Source organism: Schistocerca serialis, chromosome 2 (genome assembly GCF_023864345.2).
Source record: "Schistocerca serialis cubense isolate TAMUIC-IGC-003099 chromosome 2, iqSchSeri2.2, whole genome shotgun sequence".
Classification (NCBI taxonomy): domain Eukaryota; kingdom Metazoa; phylum Arthropoda; class Insecta; order Orthoptera; family Acrididae; genus Schistocerca; species Schistocerca serialis.
The window spans coordinates 1,128,984,044-1,129,011,876 of record NC_064639.1 but is presented as its reverse complement, the minus strand read 5'-3'; the positions used below and the strand labels follow the sequence as shown (position 1 = coordinate 1,129,011,876).

At 39.1% G+C, this 27,833-nt stretch overlaps 1 protein-coding gene across 1 annotated transcript in view; it reads right to left on the bottom strand.

Moving 5' to 3' along the window:
* Positions 1-27,833, bottom strand: part of LOC126458583 (hexosaminidase D-like) — a 236,531-nt gene that overhangs the window by 65,077 nt on the left and 143,621 nt on the right. Inside the window, exons 7-8 of the mRNA XM_050095719.1 lie at positions 25,132-25,327; positions 3,206-3,373 (exon numbers count right to left, since the gene is read on the bottom strand). Of these exons, the coding sequence (XP_049951676.1) occupies positions 3,206-3,373; positions 25,132-25,327 (364 nt within the window). The remainder of the gene's footprint in view (positions 1-3,205; positions 3,374-25,131; positions 25,328-27,833) is intronic.

Sequence of the window (27,833 nt, the reverse complement as noted above, 5' to 3'; positions counted from 1 at the left end):
TTTGATGACGTTTGGGGCAAGCAAGTTGATTTCAAATCACCTTTTATTCTATTGAAATAAGTTTTGTTGTAAACTATTAAAGTAAGTCTTTTATTCATTTGTGTTGTGGGGAAACCGTTATCATGATGGAAAATTAAATATCTGAATATTTCACTTGCCATATGCTGCATGAGCAGAAACTGCCAGCACTAGCTTCACTATCCCTGTGCTGAAACTATATAACAGTGGCATTAACATCTGCCCTACATGCTGGAAAGCTTCAAAAATGCCAAAGTCTAGATTAAATCTAATTGAATGCCTTTGTAAGAAGTATAAGAAGGAATAAGATGTACAAAATTTGAAAGGCATAGGAATAAAGTACAGAGATACAGAATTACTTTAAGTAGATGTAAAATAAAACAAATTATTTTTAAAAAGAATGTACAAAAAGAGATTTGCTGCTATCAAATATTGACCTGTATCGAAAAAAAATTTTGGTATGTAGGGTCACATTGTATGGAAGAGAAGACTGAAAAACAAGAAATTTGAAACATTTTAAATGTGCTACTCAGAAGGAAGCTAAAAATTAAATGAACAGATATAATACAACACAAAAACATATCATAAAGGATAAGTGAAGAAAGAACTTACGGAAATGGGAAATGAGCTTCCAGGAATAGTACGACAATCTCACCTAAAGTGCTCTCATGGAATTTTAATAATATTGCTCTTGTGGAAGTTTAATAACATTTGGTGACACTGTCTCCCCTTTATCACAACAATACAAAATAAGTTGATCTTTGAACTTTTCTGATGCCCCTCATTCATCCCATATGGTAAGGATCACATATCATGCAAACAACACAGTCTTTGGTTTGCCTTTACTACAATATTTTCTATTTGACAGTACCAGTTTAGTTTGTTTGTAATTATAATTGCTAGGTATTTAGTTGAACTGGAGGCCTTTAAATTTGTACAATTTATCATGTAACTGAAATTTGGCAGATCCCTTTTAATACTCATGTGCAAGACCTTAACTATTCGTTGTTTTGTGTCAATTGCCACTAATCACACCACACTGATATCTTGTCAAATCATTTTACAATTGTTTTTAATCTTCTGATAACTTTACTAGATGGTACATGACAGCATCATCTTCAAAAATTTCTGAGGGCTGCTCAGTTTATCTCCTAAACCATTTAGATAGGTTAGGAATAGAGAGGACCTAAACCATGTCCTTGGGAAATGTAACAACTACTATAATAACAATAATAATAATGATGATGATGATGATGATGATGATGATGATGATGATGTGGATAATATGGAAAAATACGCTTATATGCCAGTTTTTCACTCATTAATTAATGACAGAGTGGTTCTTCATACACAAATGTTTCACCAAGTATCTACAGTGAAAGGAAGCGAAATTATATACTAATAAATAAAATATAATACAGGGAAACATTCCACGTGGGAAAAATATATCTAAAAACAAAGATGATGTGACTTACCAAACGAAAGCGCTGGCAGGTCGATAGACACACAAACAAACACAAACATACACACAAAATTCTAGCTTCCGCAACCAACGGTCGCTTCGTCAGGAAAGAGGGAAGGAGAGGGAAAGACAAAAGGATGTGGGTTTTAAGGGAGAGGGTAAGGAGTCATTCCAATCCCGGGAGCGGGAGGACTTACCTTAGGGGGAAAAAAGGACGGGTATACACTCGTACACACACACATCCAACCACACATATACAGACACAAGCAGACATATTCAAAGGCCTTTGAATATGTCTGCTTGTGTCTGTATATGTGTGGATGGATGTGTGTGTGTACGAGTGTATATTCAAAGGCCTTTGAATATGTCTGCTTGTGTCTGTATATGTGTGGATGGATGTGTGTGTGTACGAGTGTATACCCGTCCTTTTTTCCCCCTAAGGTAAGTCCTCCCGCTCCCGGGATTGGAATGACTCCTTACCCTCTCCCTTAAAACCCACATCCTTTCGTCTTTCCCTCTCCTTCCCTCTTTCCTGATGAAGCAACCGTTGGTTGCGAAAGCTAGAATTTTGTGTGTATGTTTGTGTGTCTGTCGACCTGCCAGCGCTTTCGTTTGGTAAGTCACATCATCTTTTTCTAATAAATAACATGTTATATAACACTTCCCACTCTTGGCAGTGTTATTACTTTATATGCTCTTTGCACTTGCTAGCATCTAGTGCACCATAATTATTTCAGTTTAGGGAAAGTTCGTGTGATGTAAATGCAACTAGAAAAGCAGCCTGTCCATTCAAAGATATAGACATCTGCGTTAAAATTACTATTCATTTCCACAATAAAGCAATCGCAAATATTTGGGCCTACAATACACAATCTTTTTGTGTTCCTTTTCCAGACAGTACCACTAGGTGCTGTCAAAAAGGCATAAATACAAACTGTCTATGCCTTATTAACTGAAAGAAAGCCACCTGATGGTGGACGCATCATCCTCCATAATGCACAGTGAGAGGAACAATAACTGTGACTGACTGGTAATTTATATTTTCAATTTGTATGATTTCAACTCTGAACTCTTTTTTCCAAAGATTTATTAAGCCTTGTGTGTCACATATATCATGGACTGAACAATGTACCACATTTTGTGACTAGCAGATCTGCCAACACTTACGTTTCACAACTCACTCTGACCCGGCCTTCTCCTTTTCGTTCATCTGCAACCCACAAACTGTGAAGCATGTACTGAATATAAGACTCATTTGTATATTAATTACTCATCCCTATATATGATACTGTTGTTAATAAACTACATTTCTTCTATACTGTAAAAAAAATCTGTAACACCTGAACTCATTCCCCTTTTCCTGGTTTTTATATTTAATATGATAAAGCAAGTCCAATTTCATGGTTAACTCCAGACAAAATACTACAAGAAAAGGAGATAAAGAGTTTGTTAAAACAGCTAACATGAAACTGATATGTACAGTAGAGGAAAAAAATTGTGGAGGCAGACAAAGATTAAAATATGAGGAGGACCAGGGCTGGGAGGGGGAGCGGTTAGTGGAAAGTAGGAAGTACAGACAGCTCCGAGCCAGATATGTCAAATTCCACATCTGAACATGGCATTACCTGCTTGCAAAATTACTGTTCTTAAAAATAAATATTAACCGACCACCACCACTGACTATTAATACATCCTGATACCAATGAATGAAAACAAATTGCTCACCTTGGGAAAGGGTTGAGGAAAAGTGGTGTGTCATAGTAGCCAAGAGCTTTGGCTACAGTTGTATGTATATCACTGCTGTAAGTGCCTGCCATCCAGATTCTCAGACACACAGCGAGACTTGGTAGAGAGGTTGCCAACAGTTCACACATTATCGCATAGTGATCGTACCTGGAAAAAAAAAAAAAAAAAAAAAAAGAGGGCATGATATAAGCAAGGGAAAGAGGAAAAAGACATTTACATACAATGTGTCCCAGAATGCTTACTCAGATTTTAAGTGATCACAATTCTATAATTAAAACTGACTTATACATAATATTAGACTTATGCACATACAACCAAGGTTTTCATTCACATATAATTTCATTTCATGCTCTCAATGTGATCACCGCTGGTGACACAAAAAAATATCCAAACACTACTCTGTCACAAGCCACACATTTTGCAGCATTTGAGGGATGATGCATTCAACATTTTGAATGGTTCTTTCATACAATGTGCAAATATCCCGTTCGGTGCAGCATACACCTAGGTCATAACATATCCGAAAAGGAAAGAATCCATCAGGGTGGTGTCTGGTGATCTCAATGGCCATGGTATTGAGCCGTCCCTTCCAATCGACCAAATCAGATATTCTTAACCCAATAACTCTTGGATACATGTTGCCCCATGTGGTGGTGCTTCATCTAGCTGAAATATTAATGGGGCTGCATCTTCTGGAATTAGGGTATCGCATACTTCTGAAGAATATCCAAGTTAACAGCAACCAATAACATATATTTCCTGGGAGAATTAAATGAAATGTTGCTTCACTGGAACTGCTATCTTTCATTAAAAAAATCATTCGCTTTGATATGGAATAATATGGTATTTGTAAATTCTTGTCATTGTTCAGAGATTGGAGAGAGTATAATGCCCATTCAACAGCAAGGTCATGAGAGATTCTGGTTGTTCATAATCACGTGATTTCAATTGTTGTAAAATATGAATTTTGTAAATGTACGGTTGTGTCTGTTTGTGCACCAAACAACTTTGTATTTTTCCTGTAACAACGCTATAATTTTAAGCGTATGTTGATGATGATGTTTCCAGCGACAGGTTCAGAAACTGAAACACACTACGATGAAAACTGCATTTTTCAAGATACTAAAAAGAAACTATCATAAAAATATAGCACAAGTCAATAGTAATAGCTGTTTAGAATCAGAGTAAATGTTCTGATATATAGCAAGTGATTCAAAAGTTTCCGCTCTTTACTCAGTGAAGTTGCTCCATTTCATTGAGCCAAAGTCCAAAACAAGTGGAAACAATTCATTTACACTAATTAATATTTCCATTTTTCTCCCAATACAGTATTCCATTCTCATATGTAAAAGAAAAACTTAATCGATTTACTAACAAACTTACTCAACTATACGATTAATGGAAAATCTCATATAAGATGTGAAACAAATACTAACAAAGAGATAGAGGGGCTGGCCAGTACTTACCTCAGCTCAGTACAGCCGATAGATACACATAAAACAGAACTGAAAATTTACATTCCTAGCTTTCGGAACTTTGTTCCTTCATCAGGGAGGAGAGAGGGGAAAAAAGGGGAAGAAGGGAAAGTGGATTCAGTTACTCACAACCCAGGTTATGAAGCAACAGGGAAAGGTAAACAGGGAGGGTAGCAAGGATGGAGGCATAACCATGCCTCCATCCTTGCTACCCTCCCTGTTTACCTTTCCCTGTTGCTTCATAACCTGGGTTGTGAGTAACTGAATCCACTTTCCCTTCTTCCCCTTTTTTCCCCTCTCTCCTCCCTGATGAAGGAACAAAGTTCCGAAAGCTAGGAATGTAAATTTTCAGTTCTGTTTTATGTGTATCTATCGGCTGTACTGAGCTGAGGTAAGTACTGGCCAGCCCCTCTATCTCTTTGTTAGTATTTGTTACTCAACTATACAACAAATATATCACAAATATATCCCCTCCCTCCCTAAACACTGGAAAAGTAAGAAAGAAACCTGCACCTTGGCTAACTGAGGAACTATAACATCTCATGACTCTCAATGCAAAACTCAAACATGGCCATACATTAACTGGCAACAGAAATAAACCGGCTGCCCTATGGAAAAACCTGCATGGTCTTGGTGTAGGTGAAGTAAAAGCTGCAGCTTATTCTATTGTCCCTGCCAACAAACTGAACTGGTACTTCACACTACCTACAACCACACCTGAACCACAAATGAAACAGAGACTCTTTGATTACTTCATCTGTAGTCAGGTAGATACAGTATTTTTTGATTTCCGTTAAACACGTTTGACTCAGTACCACCTACATGCTTACAGACAAAAGTACGATCATACAGGATAACTGAAATTTGTAACTGGATTGAGAACTTTTTGGTAGGGAGGATGCAGCTTGTTATCTTGGATGGAGAATCACTGTCAGATCTAGAAGAAACTTAAGGTGTGCCACAGGGAGGTGTATTTGGACCCTTACTATTCATGTAGTATATTAGTCATCTTGCAGACAATACTAATAGTAACCCTAGACTTTTTGCATATGATGCAGTTATCTATAATGAAGTAATGTCTGAAAGAAGCTGCAAAATATTCAGTAAGATCATGATAAGATTTGTACAGGGTGCAAAGACTGGCAAACTGCTTTAAATGTTCAGAAATGTAAAATTGTTCACTTCACAGAAAGGAAAAAAATGTAGTGTCCTATGACTATAATGTCAATGAGTCCCAGTCAAAATCAGCCAACATGTAAAAATACCTGGGAGTAACACTTTGGATGGATATGAAATGGAATGATTCACATAGACTCTGTTGTGGGTAAAGTAGCTGGTAGACTTCAGCTTATTGGTAGAATACTGGGGAAGTGCAATAAGTCTACAGAGTATATTACTTACAAATCACTTGTGTGACCCATTCAAGACTACTGCTCAAGTGTGTGGGACCAGAACCAAAAAGGACTAAGAGGGGATATTGGACATATACAGAGAAGGGCAGTGCAAATTGTTCCAGATTTGTTTGACCTGTGGGACAGTGTCACAGAGGCACTAAAGAAACTGAACTGGTAGACTCTTGAAGAAAGACTTAAACTATCATGAGAAAGTCTACTAACAAATTTTCAAGAACCACCTCTAAATGATGACTCTAGGAATATATTACAACCCTGTAAACATTAATCACACGTGGATCATGATGAAAAGATTAGATTAATTACAGCATGCACAGAGACATTCAAACAATCATTCTTTCCGCACTTCATCACTCATTCTTTCCACACCCCATATATGAATGGAATGGGAAGAAACCCTACTAACTGGTACAATAGAATGTACCCTGCATCAAGCACTTCATGGTAGTTTGCAGAGTATAGATGTAGATACATGGGGATAAATGACTGTACAACAAAAATTCTATCTAAACCATGTTACATGCAATACCATCAAAAAATCTATCAAGCATATCAGATCAGTAACTACTGGACACAGGAGTATCACAGTTCAAATTATGAAGCTTATTACTGACCCGCTATAACAGATATGTTTACCCACTCCTTAACTGCAAGCATTTCCCCTGAGGCTCTCAAACAGGGACTAGTTAATCCATTACCAAAAAGGATGTAACCACTGCACCCTCTGATTACCAACTTACTTGCATTTTACCAGCACTGTCCAAGGCCTCAGAATATATAGCTAATGATCAGTAACAAACTACCAAACTACAAATGACCTACTAGACGAATACTGATCATGCTTCCATAAACATAACAGCAGAACATCTGCCTTAATAAAGGTAACAGATGGCTTGAAGCTTGCTGCTGATGCACAAGAGGCAACTACAATGTGCTTCTTAGACTTCAACAAAGCCTTTGATACTGTCAACTATGACCAATGTGTCACATCTGGCATCAGAAAGTCACAGTGGAGGACATCCCTTCGGGCTAGGTATTAGGTCCTACGCCCTTTTCACTGTACGTAAATGATGTGTCATTAGTTTTTACCTACTACCTACTAATACCACATGTATGCTGGTGATCTCGAGTTGTGTCTAAGGGCAAAACCAATAAACCTGAAGACAGCTCTCAAGTATATCAAGACTGACCTGTGTGCACTCCAAACAAAAGCGTTGGTATGTTGATAGAGACACAAACAAACACTAATACACACACAAAATTCAAGCTTTCGCAACCCACGGTTGCTTCATCCCTCTTTCCTGGGTTGTGAAAGCTTGATTTTTGTGTGCGTGTTCGTGTTTGTTTGTGTCTCTATCGACATACCAACGCTTTCGTTTGGTAAGTTACATCATCTTATATAAACAGAGATTCTGTAACTTACCAAATGAAAGCATTGGTATGTTGATAGAAACAATAACAAACACAAACACACACACAAATTTCAAGCTTTCGCAACCCACGGTTGCTTCATCAGGAAAGAGGGAAGGAGAGGGAAAGACGAAAGGATGTGGGTTTTAAGGGAGAGGGTAAGGAGTCATTCCAATCCCGGGAGCGGAAAGACTTACCTTGGGGGGGAAAAAGGGACAGGTATACACTCGCGCACACACACACATATCCATCCGCACATAACAGACACAAGCAGACATATGTAAAGGCAAAGAGTTAGGGTATAGACGTCAGTCGAGGCGGAAGTACAGAAGCAACAATGTTATTGAATGACAGGTGAGGTATGGGCGGCGGCAACTTGAAATTAGCGGAGGTTGAGGCCTGGTGGGTAACGGGAAGGAGTTCTGATAGGTTGTTGTCAGTGGGAAGTATCCAGATAACCCGGACAGTGTAACACTGTGCCAAGATGTGCTGGCCGTGCACCAAGGCATGTTTAGCCACAGGATGATCCTCATTACCAACAAACACTGTCTGCCTGTGTCCGTTCATGCGAATGGACGGTTTGTTGCTGGTCATTCCCACATAGAAAGCTTCACAGTGTAGGCACGTCAGTTGGTAAATCACATGGGTACTGTCACATGTGGCTCTGCCTTTGATCGTGTACACCTTCCGGGTTACAGGACTGGAGTAGGTGATGGTGGGAGGGTGCATGAGACAGGTTTTACACCAGGGGCGGTTACAAGGGTAGGAGCCAGAGGGTAGGGAAGGTGGTTTGGGGATTTCATAGGGATGAACCAAGAGGTTATGAAGGTTAGGTGGACGGTGGAAAGACACTCTTGGTGGAGTGGGGAGGATTTCGTGAAGGATGGATCTCATTTCAGGGCAGGATTTGAGGAAGTCGTATCCCTGCTGGAGAGCCACATTCAGAGTCTGATCCAGTCCCGGAAAGTATCCTGTCACAAGTGGGGCACTTTTGGGATTCTTCTGTGGGAGGTTCTGGGTTTGGGGGGATGAGGAAGTGGCTCTGCTTATTTGCTTCTGTACCAGGTCGGGAGGGTAGTTGCGGGATGTGAAAGCTCTTTCAGGTTGTTGGTGTAATGGTTCAGGGATTCGGGACTGGAGCAGATTTGTTTGCCACGAAGACGTACGCTGCAGGGAAGGGACCGCTTGATATGGAATGGGTGGCAGCTGTCATAATGGAGGAACTGTTGCTTGTTGGTGGGTTTGATGTGGACGGATGTGTGAAGCTGGCCATTGGACAGATGGAGGTCAACGTCGAGGAAAGTGGCATGGGATTTGGAGTAGGACCAGGTGAATCTGATGGAACCAAAGGAGTTGAGGTTGGAGAGGAAATTCTGGAGTTCTTCATCACTGTGAGTCCAGATCATGAAGATGTCATCAATAAATCTGTACCAAACTTTGGGTTGTCAGGCCTGGGTAACCAAGAAGCCTTCCTCTAAGCGACCCATAAATAAGTTGGCGTACGAGGGGGCCATCCTTGTAACCATGGCTGTTCCCTTTAATTGTTGGTATGTCTGGCCTTCGAAAGTGAAGCAGTTGTGAGTTAGGATGAAGCTGGCTAAGGTAATGAGGAAAGAGATTTTAGGTAGGATGGCAGGTGATCGGCGTGAAAGGAAGTGCTCCATCGCAGTGAGGCCCTGGATGTGCGGGATATTTGTGTACAAGGAAGTGGCATCAATGGTTACAAGGATGGTTTCCGGGGGTAACAGATTGGGTAAGGATTCCAGGCATTCGAGAAAGTGGTTGGTGTCATTGATGAAGGATGGGAGACTGCATGTAATGGGTTGAAGGTGTTGATCTACATAGGCAGAGATACGTTCTGTGGGGGCTTGGTAACCAGCTACAATGGGGCGGCCGGGATGATTGGGTTTGTGAATTTTAGGAAGTAGGTAGAAGGTAGGGGTGAGGGGTGTTGGTGGGGTCGGGAGGTTGATGGAGTCAGGTGAAAGGTTTTGTAGGGGGCCTAAGGTTCTGAGGATTCCTTGAAGCTCCGCCTGGACATCAGGAATGGGATTACCTTGGCAAACTTTGTATGTAGTGTTGTCTGAAAGCTGGCGCAGTCCCTCAGCCACATACTCCTGACTATCAAGTACCACGGTCGTGGAACCCTTGTCTGCCGGAAGAATGACGGTGGATCGGTCAGCCTTCAGATCACGGATAGCCTGGGCTTCAGCTGTGGTGACGTTGGGAATAGGATTAAGGTTTTTCTGCCTATAAATATCAAAAATGTAACCAATTTTCAGTTACTAATATTGCACATCATCTGGCGAAGCCTAGCTGGAAAAGATAATGTAGACAAGAACCTGTTTGTCGAATAAAAAGTGTACGAACTACGAACACAACGATGTATCAATACGCAGAATGATTTGGCGCCATGCCACCTGTGAGCGGTTGAATGGTGTAGTTAAGATACACGCCATGTAATGCAACGTAGTAGTACTCAGCGCGGGACCTAGCATTTTACAACTAAGGAACGAGAACGTTTTTTTATTAGCCAAAATTCGAATGATGATATCATGCGAAAACTTTTAACGTGGCAAATTATGTGGTGAATGTTTTGAATTGTGGTCGCATTGAATACGGCTAGAAATTGAGCCTGAACTATGTCGTTAACAACACTCTTTTAACTTCAACACGCAATTGCGCTGTAGCCGTACCCGAATGCCTTGTGTAGTGTGTTGCTCGTTGTTTTCTTTCCGCATTTTAAAAAGAAGTGAAGCGAATTCTGGTCTATCACGGATTTCGAACACCACCCTTACAACACCAGAAGAGATCTGCGTCAGTCCCGCTGTAGTCCGCTGCTCTGCTATAGTGAAGTGGGGCTTGTTTCCGTGCACCTCTACTGTGCTGTCTGGCGGTCAAAATTCTAGTTTGTTTACACTCGCGGCTATCTACCACTATTACCAATAGTGCCCGCACTCTGCGCTATAGTGACTGGAAAGCGAATCTGTAACTTTTTTTGACTGCGTTGAAATTCTTCCCCTAATGTAAAAATCGAATCACCGTAAGTTCGGCTCTACACCTATGCTAATTACGTACCTTCTCAGTTCAATTTATAGCGTTGTCAAGCATGGGTCGCAAAGCTATGAATGCCCACGGAAGGTCTAAATTAATAGTCTGCAGATTTAGTAACATCAAATCTGGGGTGGGGAGAAAGACAAGTAAAGTCCAGAAACACCTTAATTTTGCGATGCTTCAGTTCACTGACGGGAAAATGCTGCTGCTTTTCGACAGAACAAACATTACTGAAATCTGAAATACTGCCAAACCAAGAAAACAAAGGCCATTTCGGCACAAAAGGCATTGAAGTTTTTGCAAAAGCAAACAATCCAAACAAAATTTTCCCAATCTCCACTTTTTTCAACAGTCAGTTTCAAACAACTAAGACTTTGTTCGTCTTCACTCAAGTAGCATGATAACATTTTATATTAGCACATCTAATCACTTACAAACACAAAAAAGATGCGAATTTTGCCAAAAGCAGATGCGAACAGATAAATGTGAATTTTGCTAAGAACAGAGGCTACATTTTCTGTCCCTAATAATGGGACTCATCCGCATTTCAATCATACTGCTCGTGATGCACTGTATGGTATTACTGAAGACAGATGGATAGAATGGGAGGGCCAGTTCCACGGTCAGGGCATTCCCAAAAGTTCAGTCCTTTGTCATGTGAGCTGTGGAACCACCCAGGTCAATGTCGTGTGACTAGGGCCTTCCATCGGGTAGACCGTTCGCCAGGTGCATGTCTTTCGATTGGACGCCAATTTCGGCGACTTGCACATTGATGGGGATGAAATGATGATTGGGACAACATAACACCCAGTCCCTGAGCGGAGAAAATGTACGACCCAGCCAGGAATCGAACGCGGGCCCTGAGGATTGACATTCTGTCGCGCTGATCACTCAGCTACCGGGGGCGGACACCCAAGTCAATTGGTTTATGGAACAGACATTCTTCATGTGGAAATGATTAATTAAAAAGTAATGAAAGTCTTCAAAACTATTTCCCACTTGTGAAATTAGAAATATGTTCTTTTGATAAAATCTCAAATATGAAGGCTTTTCAGATATACCTTTATATGATTCTTTTTCCTTTTTCAGTCAGAAACACCATCCTCCCCACTGAACTGTTGAACTTTTGTAAAAATATTTGCCACATCCAGAACAGCTCCTCCTTTCCTTGCAAAAATTCAAATATGACCCTATTAATACATTTACACATTAGTCCCAAGACTTCTATTTTTTCACATTGAACTACTTAGTTTAAAGTGGAACAAATGTGTGCTAAAAGCTGCATACTTTAGATTGGTGATGTAAAGTGTAATTCAGCTCTATAATACATCCATACTGCTGGCCATTAGAATTGCAGTATCACGGCGACGGTATACATGACCACCAAATTGCCATGAAGTGTACTACATATATCTGATTAGCATTTCAATGCAATTGCACGCAATAGGTAGGAGTAATGCCATTTATATACTGTATATAAGGAACAATTACACAGCAGGTATCTCATTAAAAATCACATTTTAATGTTGTTTGCTTGAGAGGTCACGTTATGCTTCATGTAAGAATGACAAACGCCTGTCAGCAACTTTTGCAACAGCAGCAGGACCACGAGCTGTTGAGACGGAAGATTTTTTCCCCACAATATGGGTGCTTGTGTTGTCAGCACTCATGACTGTCATGCGAATATGAGCTCTCAAAGGACCCATGTTACTAGTACCCAAGAGGCAAACCATACTGTTCACTCGTCTGCACAACATTGTACAGCCAGGTGACATATCTCGAGTCAGGAAATGGGATTATTTACAATGATACAAGTATCTACACACAAACATAGTGCAACAATGTCTGGAGCATCACAAACTGTCAAGATAGTGACCACTGTATCAGCTTCCTTTGACATGAGAGTAGAGAGAAAGCAGAGCTGACAGTGGAACATCCACTGACAATTCTGGACACAGCAGCAGTATCATATCAACTTTTCAGACAAGTTCTGGTTTCTACAACATATGGTCCCAGCACTGGTAAAGTTCATTGGGGACAACACTGGTCAAGTTTAGCATTGGGGCTAAGACTTTTTCTGAGCATATGGAGTTGTGGCACTAGGTTTGTTACAGACATTCTGCAACTCTCAGTCTAAAATCAATCCGTCGCAGTATAAAGTTGAGGTTGGAGGGACTTTGTTTCCACTGGGTGACACTACTGCCACAGAGGCAATGTCAAAAGGTGCACTGATCATGAACATGTTGCCAACTGCACTGTGTACATGCATACTAAAGGTGGGTTTTCACGATAATGTACTGTCACGTATACGGATATTAGTTCGGGTTTCTGTAGGTACACATTTATCACAAGAAATGTTATGTTTGGCTGGGCCAATTGAAAATAATGACATTTTCATTTAGTGCACCATTTTGTATGCAGAAGCATAGCAGGCATAACTATTGTGAATGGTGAATATATGGTTCCGGTTAGCCACAAGCATGCTGTCACTGAGTCTGCACTGCATGACAAATTGGGTCGTCTGCAGGGCAGTGGCCGGCAAGCTATGGAAGCAGTACTGTTAAGACATTACAGATTTCTTTAATGCCCAGAGTCTATTACCCATCACTCCTGTTATCCGACATTACATTATAATAATGCTCCAGTTATAGAAAGCCATACTGCATACCAAAGCTTTTGCAACCACTCATAGAAGAGTGCTGGTAGAGGGTTCCATAGAATTTAGTTATGGTCCTTGGGGCACCCATGGTCATGGTCCTAACAAAACTGACCAATGGCATCAAAAATTGTCACTTTTGTTGTGACAATAGATGCTTGAATGCTCAACCACCAACAACACCTATCAGATACCAAATATCATGGAGACGCTCTAACAGTTTCGATGACAAGAGAAGCGGTGCAAAACTGGATTGTGAACTTCACACTTTTCTTACTACAGTTGACTTACTTGAAACATTTAGCCAATCTTCTTCTCTGAATATACGGCCACGTCAATCTCCACAACTTTGTCTCCGAAGAAATAATGCTGATTAAAGGAACTAACAAATACTCTCTCTCTCTCTCTCTCTCTCTCTCTCTCTCTCTCTCTCTCTCTCACCAGAAATAACTCGGTACCCTCATACTTTCAGTTAAGTTCAGGTATATTTTCATCTCCACAAGTTTTACATAAACATACATATTCTTGCAAGTCAACTACGATGATACCCATTACATACTATTAACTATAATTACATTCTGGTGGGTTTCATAACCACCAGAAATTCAAAACCAGGTCTTGCTACTTGCAAGTCTAACACCAAGATTAAGAAAGAGTCTCTAGACGAATCATATTTCATTTGTTCATAACAATTACAATCATTACACCGTCAAAGAATAACATTTGCTTGCCCCTTGTACGTCACATACAGCTTCTGTGGTGCTAGCAGTAAACACTTGTCTGCGCCGATCGACTGCCACGATTGCAGTATTCTCCCAATACATGTCAATCCTGCACACACAAAAACCAGTGGCGCAGTAGACGTATCTCCGCTCTTCCATACTCATACTTAAAATATCGAGTGTTCGAGATGGTGGAAGATGGAGTGTCTCTAGAATTTTACGATATTTTATACATATTCATTATATACATTATCCCACAATGCTAATTCACATTTCAATCAGTATACATTATATTTCTTCTAGTACTCGTGTACTTAATATCTAGCTCTTCTTTCTTCATTTTGATAATAACTATCTGAGCATTTCACCTACTATTGGAGTTAGTACTTTTACATCTAGGAATCGTGTGAACAACATTCTTGATTTCCAATCACAAACTCCAGGTGTCACAGACACTTAATTATGTCATTCCTAACTCTACTTCTCTTTACTGTTTTTTCTTTAGTAGGTACTAGTTTCATTATCTACCATAGGGTCTGGAGGAACTCTGGGAAAATGAACATGTTCTTTCCGACACTCATAAAACATAATAATGCTAGTGGTATATAGAATCCAAACTTACCAGAATAATCTCCACAAAATTTTGTGACTTTTGTCACGATACTGCCCTTTCCCCTCTAGGAACAGTACCTATACGTTACATATGGGTTGACCCTATGAGTGCACTCCCACCTTCTGTTTCAGTAGGTATGTCCCTTTTGATTCCTATTTTCCTATGGAACAGGTCTGACCTATACTGTCTGCACAGTATAGGCCAGGCTTTCTTAGGCCTGCCTACCTGCCCCTTTATATCCAATACATGCTGGGTGCGCCTTCCTTATCCTTCCCGAATAGGTATCATGGTTCATCTCGCTAGTATACATCTTTATGTACACTATAATTAAATATTGTCTGGAAACTAAATCTGTTTCACACTAAACACTCACTTCTTAATACTTCATTTAATCCTCTAGAGTCCTCCATTACATTTCCACTCCTATGTTTCCAGTATACACCACATATATATTATTCAATATATAATACCTTTACTTATGCTATACCTGTCCCACTATCCTACAAATCGTCAGAACAAATGTTGCGGTGGCCCGGTGTAGTGTTAAGCTCTCTCTATACAGCTTATGCATTTTCCGTGGACTTACTTGTTGAAGAATGCTGGTTCTGCTTTCTTGCAGCGCCGATGTGTTCTGCTAGCACCGGACGCTTCTCCGAAGATTTCACTGCTAGGAAGGGGAAATTTCCACTTTCTCTCACTCTCTCTCTTCTTATTTAAAAAATACACTACTCTTGGAATATCATTCAGTGCACCAGAACATATTTATCTCCACTTTGTACAAAAAAACAACTAAACTTTATGATGTAAGACCACACATTACCGGGCACCCAGAATCAGTTAATTACACATTTTTGAACACAATTAATACATAAGCTTTTGTTGTGGCTGACTATCCACGTCCACTCCATGTGCTTTCAACAGCAGTTCACCGTCTAATAAACAGTCACTATTTTGAGTCTCTCCATTTGTTTTTTAACAATACAATGCTAATTTACTCTTTGCAGCTGGCCACGGAGCTTCCGGGCCGTATTTGCTTATTCTTGGCAGGTCGCACTGAACACTTGCCAGCGCCGACGAATTATCTCCCTTCCAGTTTCGCCTGCACAAACAATAAATGGGTGCAGTATCCCATGCTCATCCTTATGCCCTGCTTTAAAATAACGCGTGTTCGAAATGGCTGGAACACAAGTGTCTCCAGACTTTCATAAAATTCTGAGGGCACTACAATGTTTGAGTGATATTCCTGAGTAATTATCACAATTAGTTCCTCCCTGGCTTATGCTCATTAGTTCCTCCTTGGCTTATGCTCATTAGTTCCTCCTTGGCTTGTGCTCTCCTTAACTACTCACACTACCTTCTTATGTATTTACTCACACTTCCTTTTTATGTAGCCCTGATGTGAAATTATCATAGTTTTTATATCCTTATGTACATATGCAATATAGAATCGTCATTGTTCTTATACATATATTTCCTATATATACATATTAATAAATATCTACTTGATAGTTTTCTCAAGTAACTGGGCGATGTAGAACCGTCACAATATACAGCCATGTGTACATATTTCTCCATGTGCACATTCTTTCCCCCTACAACACTTGACAGTTCTTACATCATTTTTATCTGTACTTTCATTATTTGCGTCTTCATGTTTCGTTGTGTGTATGCATAAGTGTGTCTGTGTATCCTGATTCTTTGACCTACTTATATGAAATAAGTTGAAAGTTATTGGAAACCATAGAAAATAAGAAGGACTTCAGCGATAGAAGTATATGAATATGTAAAGAGGGAAAAATAGACTGCTACTAAGATGAGAAGTAAGAAAGGAAAAAGTAGAAATGGTTGCTAAGATTGAGGAAGAGAAAGAAGATAGCCCTTCCCCAGGATCCCTACCTCAGTGGTACTTGAGTGAGAAGCTGGAGGAGGTATGGTGTTAAACGTCTCCTACAGAATGGACATCCTCACCTTTGCCTTTGAAGTCCCCGGAGAAAATCTTAGCAACCCCTATGGAATGGGAAATGGTGAAGAACCAGTCACACTTGTTTGCAAGGATTGTTTGAAAGGTGTGGTGTGTGTTCTGTGTTAGCCATGTTTGTAATTACACTACTTATATGAAATAAGTTGAAGGTTATTGGAAACCATAGAAAATAAGAAGGACTTCAGCGATAGAAGTATATGAATATGTAAAGAGGGAAAAATAGACTGCTACTAAGATGAGAAGTAAGAAAGGAAAAAGTAGAAATGGTTGCTAATATAAACCTTCCCATCTACATCACATTTCATAAAGTGTATAAAATATTCTATACTAAATACACAATTATACATTACAATCAAATAGTTATTTAGTTAATCACTTTACACTATATTTTATACATACATAAAATACTCTGTTCAGTTTATGTCATCTAGACATCACTCGGTTTAAACAGTATCATCATATTATACTTTTCACTCAAATAATATTTTATTCGTTTCATTTCCTGTCTAGAGATCACTGTTCATCTGCGATTCTCTTAAGTTTTCTACTTTACCATCATATCCAATTTTCTACGTACTAAAATTACAGGATAGTTTAAGAATTCAAGAATAGATTAAGAATAGTTTAAGATTTGAAGGGAATTTGGCGCAAGAAAAAATAGCACAGAATAAACACCGAAAACAACTAGGGATCCAACGGTCGTTACTCTGCCCATTAACAAAGAACAGTAACATCCCTGGGAGACAGATGTGACCCCGCCATTTATGGACCAATACTTCTCATTAAATTTTGTGTGAAAGCCTGCCCACAACAAAACAATTACCACTTTACTAGGAAACACAACATTAAGTACAGTTATTCTATTTTCTACTCTGTCATGGACAATTCTGAATTCTTTGCACAAGTCATCTATAACACTGCTGTTATCATTAAGTTTGGAAAAAGCAACAGTCGAAAGTTTCCGGAGATTATCCTCACGGCAATGTTTCCATCGATTATTTCCTCTACCTGTTCCTCCAGATTACTTATATTTATTAAATCTGAAGTGACTGGCTTCTCTTTAAAATTCCTTTCCATGTTATCAACTCGAGTGTTAATGCCTGCAATTTGCGACTGGACCATAGGTAGTAATTTATCCTGTTTTTCCAAACCCTCTCTTGCGTTGCGCAACCGCTGCTTCACAGCATCGAATGTAACATTGCTTACGCTTTGAAATGATTCTGACTTTATGCTAAGTTCAGTTTCTACATTATTACATTTATCTTCAATATCAAATCCTAGTTTTCTAGCTAAATTCTGAAATTCCTCATTCTGCCTCTGGTCAAAGTCAGTAAACAGTTAATTTACATGAGTCATGAGTATTCAAAGAACTAGTTATTTCACTCTTTAAATCTAACTTCAGAGTTTTGACTTTATTATTTAGAGTGTCAAATTCAGTCTTTAATAAAGATATATTTGTTGCTTGACTGTTCAAGGTTCCACTCTGGTTACTTAAAACTTCACTCTGAGCATCTAATTTAATATTTAATTGGGTAGTCACTGAATCTAATTTAAGACTCTGAGCATTTAAAACTGCGCTCTGTGCTTCTAAATGTTTACTTAAAGTAGTAATTTGGGCATTTGACTCTGTTATTTGGTTACATATTTAATAACTAAATTTGCTATTTCAAACCAGTCTGGCATTTCCCTAGTCACTTTAATAGCTGTGGCTGGTTCTGCTAGTTGCTGTTCTTGATCCATATTATTTCTACTTTTAGATCGAGTTATCATTAAAAAAACACTTCTAAATATACTAACTACATTACTGCAGTCTTTGAATAGTTTCTGTAACTTTCTATTCAAACAATTATTCTCTCTCGCTCACCCGGCGTAGGGTTTCATGCTGTGTCAGTGAGCAGGTGTGGAATCAGCATCGGTGAACAGCATGGGCACCGGCGATGTCAAATGTTGGTTTCAGCATCGGCGGGTGGATTTGGAGTCAGCACCGGTGAACAGCACGGGCGCTGGCAATGTCGAATGTTAGCTTCAGTGTTGGCATCGGCTGTGATGTGTGTGAGAGCTTTGTACTCTCCAAATCTCCTTAGATGAGGTATTCTCGGCATAGCTCTTCTCAGTCTAAAGATTGAGGTCTTCTCTCTGTTCTTTTGACGTTAGTACTTTCTTATATCTTTTACTTTGTTGCATTTGCAACTTTCTTCCATTTAGTTTCTTGGACTCAACCCAATTACTTGAAACAGTTCTCGTATCTTGTTATGCCTGGTTGCTATGGCAACTCATAATATCTTCCTCCCTTTTCCATCTTAAAATTCCAGTTTTCTTCGGGTCCTGTCACTTAGGTCGCCACGTTCTAAAGGTTTCTGACGATAGAGTATGTGGAGTAAATACACAAACTTTATGTTTTCACCAATTAACAATGTATTGGATTATGCAGAATAACATTCTCGCATTTCACATGTAAATATTTTCGTCTTCTTGTATTTCACACGTACTTCGAGCTTTAGAAACATGCTTAATTATCACTTACAAATGAGTTTGGTTTTAGAACCACTCGGAAATTCAAAAAGCAGGTCTTGCTTCTCGCAAATCTAACACCAAGATTAAGAAAGAGTCTCTAGACAAATCATATTTCATTTGTTCATAACAATTATGACCATTACACCGTCAAAGAATAACGTGTGCTAGCTCCTTGTACACCACATACAGCTTTTATGGTGCGAGCAGCAAACACTTGTCTGTGCCGACTGACTGCCACAATTGCAGTATTCACCCGATACATGTCCATCCTGTACACACAAAAACCGGTGTCGCGGTAGACACATCTCCTCTCTCCCACAGTCATAATCAAAATATCGAGTGTTCGAGACAGTGGAAGACCGTGTGTCTCTAGAATTTACCCCGAAATTCTCGAGGCACTACAACGCTTGGATAACTTAGGCAGAGGCAAATATGTCTTCACAATGGATTTGTGGGGTGGCTGCCACCAGATGGAGGTAGTACCAGAGGACAGACCTAAAACAGCTTTTACGGTCCCATGATGGCATTTTCAATACTGCAGAATGCCATTCAGGTTTAAAAATACACCAGCCACTTTCAAAGATTGTCAGATGAGGTTTTGCATGGCCTAAATCATAGAAAATGTATGGTATTTCTTGATGATATTATAGTTTTTTGAAAACCATGAATTAATATGTAAAACTGTTGGAGGAAATATCCAGCAGACTACGGGAAGAGCATCTTATGCTAAATATTGAAAAATGTAATTCTGCACAAACTCAAGTCAAGCACTTGGGCCAGGTTATTAGTAACAAGATCCACATTTAGTATCTGTAGTCTCTGAGTTTTCAACCCTTCAAACAACAAAACAGACCTCTGTAACTATTAGCAAAAATTTGTCAAAAACTTTGTGCAAATTGCTCAACCATTAAATCATTTGCTGAAAAAAGGTATTGAACTTGAGTAGTCAACAGATGTGAGTGTGCCTTTCAGGCATTGAAAAAAGCTTTAATCGAAGACACAGTATTGGTGTTTCCTGATTTTTATAAATAATTTATCCTTTCCTGTAATGCTAGCAGTAGTGCACTTGGTTGTATTCTCAGTCAGAATACCAACAGAGTAACCTGTGGCATACTTTAACGAAGCAGAACTACAGAGACCTTCAATCAACTGTACAATACAAAACTAAGCCAGTTTTACAAAATTTGTGATTCCACTCATTTTTCAGCTATGTATAATCTAAAATTGAAAGTCTCAAGTTCAAAAGGAGAGGCAATGGGAACTGTGTATTGAATGGATATATTCATTTAATTTTCACTCTTTTTCCAAGTTTTTCTGTAATACTTTGGAACACTACTTTTTCTCTTTGATTTTAGGGAACATAATTGTCCTATAAATTCCATTTGTTTCAACTGACCATAATTGACATACATTTTGATTTTACAATATTTTTGTTACAAAATTTTCTCAAACATTTCATTGTCTATTAAACTAAGAACTGTTATAATTTTTCAAAGACAAGCTCTATTTTTCATAAAAATCAGTCAAATGAAAGAAAATGCAAACGTTTATTATTTTGGCAATGAGACATAGTCCACAAACTTTTCAAATATTCTGTTTCAAAATCATCATATTAATATATAATTATTTTTATCATCATAAATTTTGCTAACATCAAGAAGCATATTTTCTTTGTAATTGTTTACTCATGTACATGACGAATGTGTACAAACGTTAATTTGACTCACTACAAATTCAGGAGAAATCTAGAACTTCAAGCTGTAATATATGTTTTGTCACACAGGCTAAAAGTCAGTCAGATTTTGTTTCAGTATTGAGTAGGACAGTCTTTGTCTAGATGCCTCATAGGAGACTGGTCCTTGTGCCATGCAGAAAAAGTGTGCCATGTATGTCTTTTATGTTGGAAACTGTGATTTGTAATTGAAAATGACCTCATATGTTTAATAAAATTGTCAATTGAGGACAATGAATATGTCAAAACCTTTGGAAGCTTGCAAGAAGACCCTTTAGTGCAGAAAGCTGATATATAGGTTCCATAGGTTGCCATGTGTGAATGAGAAATAAACCAAAATATCATAAAAATGTGAATAAATATCTTCACTTACATTTAGACAGCTGGAGCTTTGACCATCCCCTAGATAACTAGAAGTGATGTTCAGTGCCACAATTATATCAACAAAGCAAGATGATTTTAAAAACTTTGTCTCATTGCAACAACCATTTTAGAAGTGTTTTTCTACATAGCTGTATCCCATTATGCACAACTACGCTTTTACAGAAACGATCAATTATTGATAATATAATATAAATGTAAATATAAAAAAATCTACTCACTAAGCGGCAGCAGGGGAACACACACACAAAAGGATTAACTTTTACAAGCTTTCAGAGCCAGCGTCTTTTTTTTCTGGCGGAAGAGTTGAAGGGGAAGGAAGAGGGATGAAGGAAAATGACTGGAGAGCGTTAGGGAAAGGGGTAAAGTTCAGAAAAGTCACCCAGAACCCCGGGTCAGGGGAGTCTTACCAGATGGGATGAGAAGGAAAGACTGACATTAATGATTATTGGCCATTTTTCACAGTTCATATCTACAACAGCAATTCTTCATCAGCTGGCTGCATTTGCTTCAGCACGGGTTAATGACTGGATTCTTAAATTTGACACAGCAGAAACTTTTCTGACTTATCAGAGTACAAATTTTTTATATGATCTGATGAAACACCTGTGCCATGTGCTTTGCGTTCTCAATTACAGACAAGTCCCTTCGATTTGCAAGCAAACGGGCAAACAGAACGCATTAATTGAATGATCCTGAAAATGATGATTCATTATGTTGACAGCCAACATACAGGTTGGGATACACATCTCTAATATATGGTCTGCTCATATAGTTCCAAGACACGTACTAGTAATGGTCTTTCACCATATGACTTTGTCTATGGAAGGAAAATGAGGTTTGGCAAAGAGTAACACAAAAGTTCTGGAAATACAAGAACATTTGGGACAACATGTACATCAACTTCCACCTTGCAAAGTTGGACACTGTGTGTTGGTTACCAATTCTTACAGAGGAAAAGGGAAATATGATGGTCCATATCAAGTCATAGAAATGATCTACCCAGCCAATTTTCATATCTAGTTACCAACCAAAACTTCTACTGTATGTATCAGTAGAGTAAAGCTGTTTGATGGTGCAGATAAAGCCTTACAACAAATTCCAGTACCACTGCCACAGCAGAGCCAAAAAACTATGGAGAACTAGGAAAAATGAGCTGCCCAATACTCATGTTAAGCACAAGACACCGTATACATTAAGGTAATGAAACTAGCAGTTTATAATTATGTATTATTGCAGCGTATTTTCCACATTGTATTTTTTTCTCTCTTTGTTTCATATTATTACATTTACACTTATTAGTATGAAATTTCAGCAAGTCATTTGCTCATTTGTGTTGCGTGGGAACTCTTCTTTTTTCAAAGAAGACAGAGAGTTGATGGATGTTCTTTTCCCTCGTGTGGCATAATGGCGTGGATACCCCAAAGTATAATTGTAGCGTGGATACCCCAAAGTATAATTGTAGTCTTGACACTACTGCTTTCATCGAAGCAGGAATAGGTGGTGCAATCCTAAACCAACCACTGAACTCCAGGGCATTGTTTTCCAAGCAACTAGGTGCACTGTTCACCAGTCACCATTGGACACTGGGGCAAACTTTCACAGTATGTTAAGTTAGGAATGAAATTCACAGCCTACATGACACATTCGTAGAGTTACACAGGGAGACACAGAAAGAAGCCATTTTCTCAGATATTAGTTATGAGTATCAGGAATTGAAACTGTCTTATGAGAAACTATGGGCACAATTGATGCACATAACAGATGTAGTACTGCATTCATCTATATGGAGAAAGAGGGAATGGATCAACACAGGAGGGAACTTGTTAAAACCCATGTTTGCTTTGGGCAGAGAACCAAGTCCAGCTCATACCGTGTGTGATAAACGGAATTTGAAGCACACAATGAGTGCCATTGTAGCAGAAGGCAGGACGCCATTCGCAATGCATTGGACGAGGCACCTGACTACCGCCTCTGTAGTTGTATGCGGTACAGCCTCCGTGGCTGTACGTTATGCTGCCGATTGGGGTCCTGGGCTTCCACCTTCTCAACACCCGCCATCTGTGTTACGCCGTTAGTACGTGCTGGGCCCTCATCTGTCTTTGAGAGCAATGTGGCATGTCGCAGTCACTCTTGGTCAGCTGTTGTAGGCTTGCACCTGCAAACTCCTGGCCCAGTTACCAGCCCAGCATTGTTGGTGGGTCATGACCTGCAGTATTACCAACAGCCTCCATAGTGCTGCATTCACATTCCTCACCATGCACAGACACACGACTCAGTGTTCTTTTCACTGCATCGGAGAAGACAACTCATGTTGTAAACAATAAATATGCTTCCAGACAATGCTGTTTAGCTGATGCCTTTGGGCATATGACAGTCATCCCCACTGGTTCCATGAGCTTGACATCCTGCAGCTGTAGTGTCACCACCTCACCTATTTAGCCTGCTTGGCCACTAAAGTCCAGAAACTGTGAGGTGACTGCTAAACTACTTATAAAGTTTCAAGAACCAGCTTTAAATTATGGCTACAAATGTACTGCAAAACCTTACATATTGCTTCTGTAGGGATTCTGAGGACAAGATTAGATTAATTGCAGCTTTCATCGAGGCATAACAATAATTTTTCTTACACTTCATACATGGGAAAAAAACTGTCATGCACTTCACAGTGCTGTGCAGAGGATAGAAGTTGCTGTCTCGATCAACAATGTTGCACACAGCTGGCAAGAGAGTACACAGGGTAGTACAGATCCATTCGCACAAGTGATTGGGTTCAGTGTGGAATGGAATGTTGTGATTGACAATATCGTCACGTCCATCAGCTGTGAAAAGAAAGGAATTAATATACTACTATTCAGCTTGTGTAACAGATGTGGGTAACATATAGTTTCCTCTACATGTCCATAAAAAGATTGGCATAAAAGAATGTCATGTGAGTGATCACAGCCATTATGTGGATTTGTTTCTACATATTTGACTTGAAAGAGAAATAGTTATAGATAAGTTGTTGAGCCGTAACAGGAATGAGGTGGTGTATAAGGAATAAGGAGCTGGAACAAATACACTATGAGGAAAAACTCAATGCAAACACATGAAATAACTTGAAGCATGAAGCAGAGAAAAATATACATGTGTGATGACTGTACATTATCTAGGAATGTGTTTGTGCAATGAAAATGCAAAAGGGCTGTACACTGTGTGCTACAGGATGGTCGTGCAGTGTTAGGGTAATCCATTGCACATCTGTGATTTGCTGTGATCACCTGCAGTGGTATGGTGGGAAGGAGATGTCAAAATAGTCTAAATTTAGTGGTATTAATGTATAACCCATAAGGTAAGTTTTGGAGTTCCTAGGCCAGTTGATGAAGTTCCCAATGACATTAAGCCTACGTTTGATTGGATAAAATAAATAGAACAAAGGAGAACTGTCTGGAAACCTTAACGAATCAATAGAATTTTGTGGAACCTTCACGGAAAACCTTAACTTGCAAGAAGTCATTTCCCTCTGTCTCAGTTTCCTGATAAATCATATGCATATAAATAAAAATACTAGAATTAAAAAAAAAAAATTGAAGGAGTCAGGAAAAGGAAAATGAGTGATAGGGGGTGGAGGAGGGGCAGAAATACCTAACCGGACAAAGGAGAGTAATTTGTTAGTGATACAATAATAACTCTATGATGAAGCCCAAGTGATGATTTGCCGATGGTTGACTGATACATTATCCTCTGGTAACAATTTCCTTAATGGTCTGGAAGATGATACGGTACAATGCATTCATTCAAAGTAACAAAAATAACTGGCAGAATAGATGTAGGATTTTGCGCATTACTTTCTTAATTAAGCTATTTTGTGTATTTTTAAAAATCCTAATTAACTACATTCATATAACCAGAATCTTTGTGGAACAACGAATATATGTAACCATTCACAAATGTATGTAAAATGTAAACATACCTAGACCAGCCCGTGAGAGCAACACCACGAAAGTTGGGAAATTTGTTGACAACCTGGCTGAGCACAGTAAGCCACTGTTCGTGATTGCTGATATGGTGCTGTATGACTGGCAGATTTTGTGAGCTACCTGTTGCTCCTTTGAAAGCTGTTGCTACCCATAACGTGTTGAAGACACTTGCGTATCTTTCCCACATATCTGAAATAAATTTTTCTGGGTGCTATAGTTGCAAACAAATTACACAATATTTTACTTAACACTGGGATTCATGCACTTAAATCAATCACCCTTGTTATTATAAACCAACATACAGCCACTCCATTGCATTCTTTTTTCTTCCAACATTTCTCTTTGTACACAAATTGTTGAAAACCATAATTCCCTTCATTACTTGGGGGGTGGGGGAGGGGGAAGAGTGCTGCCAGCAGAACATACTTCTATGTTGTCTGAGAGTAAAGCAAATGTCAATGAATAAAGCAGGCACATTATTTGGAATTTCACACAATGAAGAAAGAAAAAGCAGAACCATGAAAGAGTGAAATCAGAGCTTCCTCCAGGCAGGCTTTCACTCTTTCTTAAAGATCACAAGTGTTTATTATCTTTTCTTCATTAACTTGCATCTTACCTTGGTACTGCGGCTAGCCCATAAATATTAAATGCTTAGTTAGATACACAGTCCATGTTGCAAAATTATTAAGATACTGTCTCTTGTTGTCTGCAGATAACTTATTGTCAGCTCATGGAACAATAGTATTTATACTGGTCTAGCAGCTGATAATGGACATTAGTTGACGACTTATTAAAGTTGCAGATAATACTCTGCAGATATAGATTTTTTTGTGGAATGTAGTACTATGTTTTATAATACATCAAAAGTTATAAAATGTTACTATCTCCCCTCCCTATAATCCTTTTTTCACTGAAGATAGGCCTTTGGTATACAATACTTATTAAACAGAATGCAGTTCATAAGTAACGAGCTACATTATAACAAATTTTGAAGACAGTTACCACTTGTAAAACTTTAGTTATCTGCTGAGTATTGTAGTGTAGTATGCCCATTCGTTCTAGTCTTCCTGTTGATAAGTGTAAGTTGAAGTGGATTGAAATTGGAACCTATTGCACTTTTTTACAAATAATTTCCATCTATTATATTCTATCAGTGTAACTCTGATGTTAATTGAACTCAAAGATAATACAGGGTTATTCTAAATGATGGACCCATTTTCAAAACTTTGTATTTATTCAAGTACAAATCCACAATGAACTAGCTTTATACCGATGAAAAGTGGAAGTTTCAAAGTTTTTTTTCTTAGTGTTTGATATCAATTTAATAGATGTAAAAATTTGTAATTACCTAGTTTTAATAATTATTTCATGATAAGAAATGTGATAAATGTTATAAATGTTCAATGTAGCCACCATTGGCTGCACAGCAAATATCAACGTTTTAACCAAACTCGTCCCACATGCGCGAAAGCATATCTGCTGTTACTGAGTGCACAGCAGCAGTGATCTGGTTCTGAAGATCATTCAGAGTGGTCGGTAGAGGTGGGATGTAAACAGCTTCCTTTACATAATCCCATAAGAAATAGTTGCAGAGTGTGAGATCCAGAGATCTTGGTGGGCAGAAGTGCAGAGGCAGGTCCTCACGTCCCCTGCGACTAATCCAGCACTGAGGAAAGAAGTCATTCATAAAGCCTTGTATGTCACAGTGTCAATGAGGCGGAGCTCCATCCTGTTGGAAAATGAAGTCCTGGGAATTGTCCATAACTTGAAGAAACAGCCATTGTTCCAACATGTCCAGGTACGTGATCCCCGTTACAGTTCTTTCTGCAAAGAAAAATGGTCCATGGGATACAGTACAGAACACATTGATCTTCAGTGAGTCTCTTTCATGTTGCAATGGTGAATGTGGATTTTCCAAACCACATATGTGAACAATGCATATGTTGACTTTTCCACTAAGGAGGAACGTCGCTTTATCGCTAAAAATTACATGCTGTAAAAATGTGTCATGCTCTTTCTTTGCTAGCACATAACCACAAAATGTGAGATGCTTCTGTTTGTCAATGGGGTTGACAGCCTGCACAAGTTGTAGTTGATGTGTCTTGTACAGCAAACACCATCTCAGAACTTTCCATAAAGTTGGTTGGGGTATTCCAAGTTTTCGACTGGCTCTATTGGTAGACTTACTGGGACTGCGCACAAAACTTTCTTGAATCCATTGGACATCATCATCTAACACAAACGGTTGGCCTGTGCTTTTTCTTTTGCACACACTCCCAGTTTATTTAAATTGTTTAAACCAACGACTACTGCTTTTGCAAGTAGGTGGTTGAATACCGAATCGGGTACGAAATGCCTGCTGCACTGCAATTTGTGACTCACTTTTCACAAACTCAAGAAAGCAAAAAACCTTATGCTCCACAGTCACCATCTCCCTCACAACTGACAGTGAAACAGAATGCCCAGCCCTACTGCTGCACAAACTCCACTGCCCGCTTCTGAAACCATCACCGCTCGCCCGCCAATACTCACTAAAAACTTTGAAACTTCCTCTTTTCATTGGTATGAAGCTTGTTCATTTTGAATTTGTACTTGAATTTTTGAAAATGGGTCCATCATTTAGAATAACCCTGTACATAGGTAGTAGAAACCCACCAACTCTGAGCAACACATAGTGGTGATACGTATGTCCAAA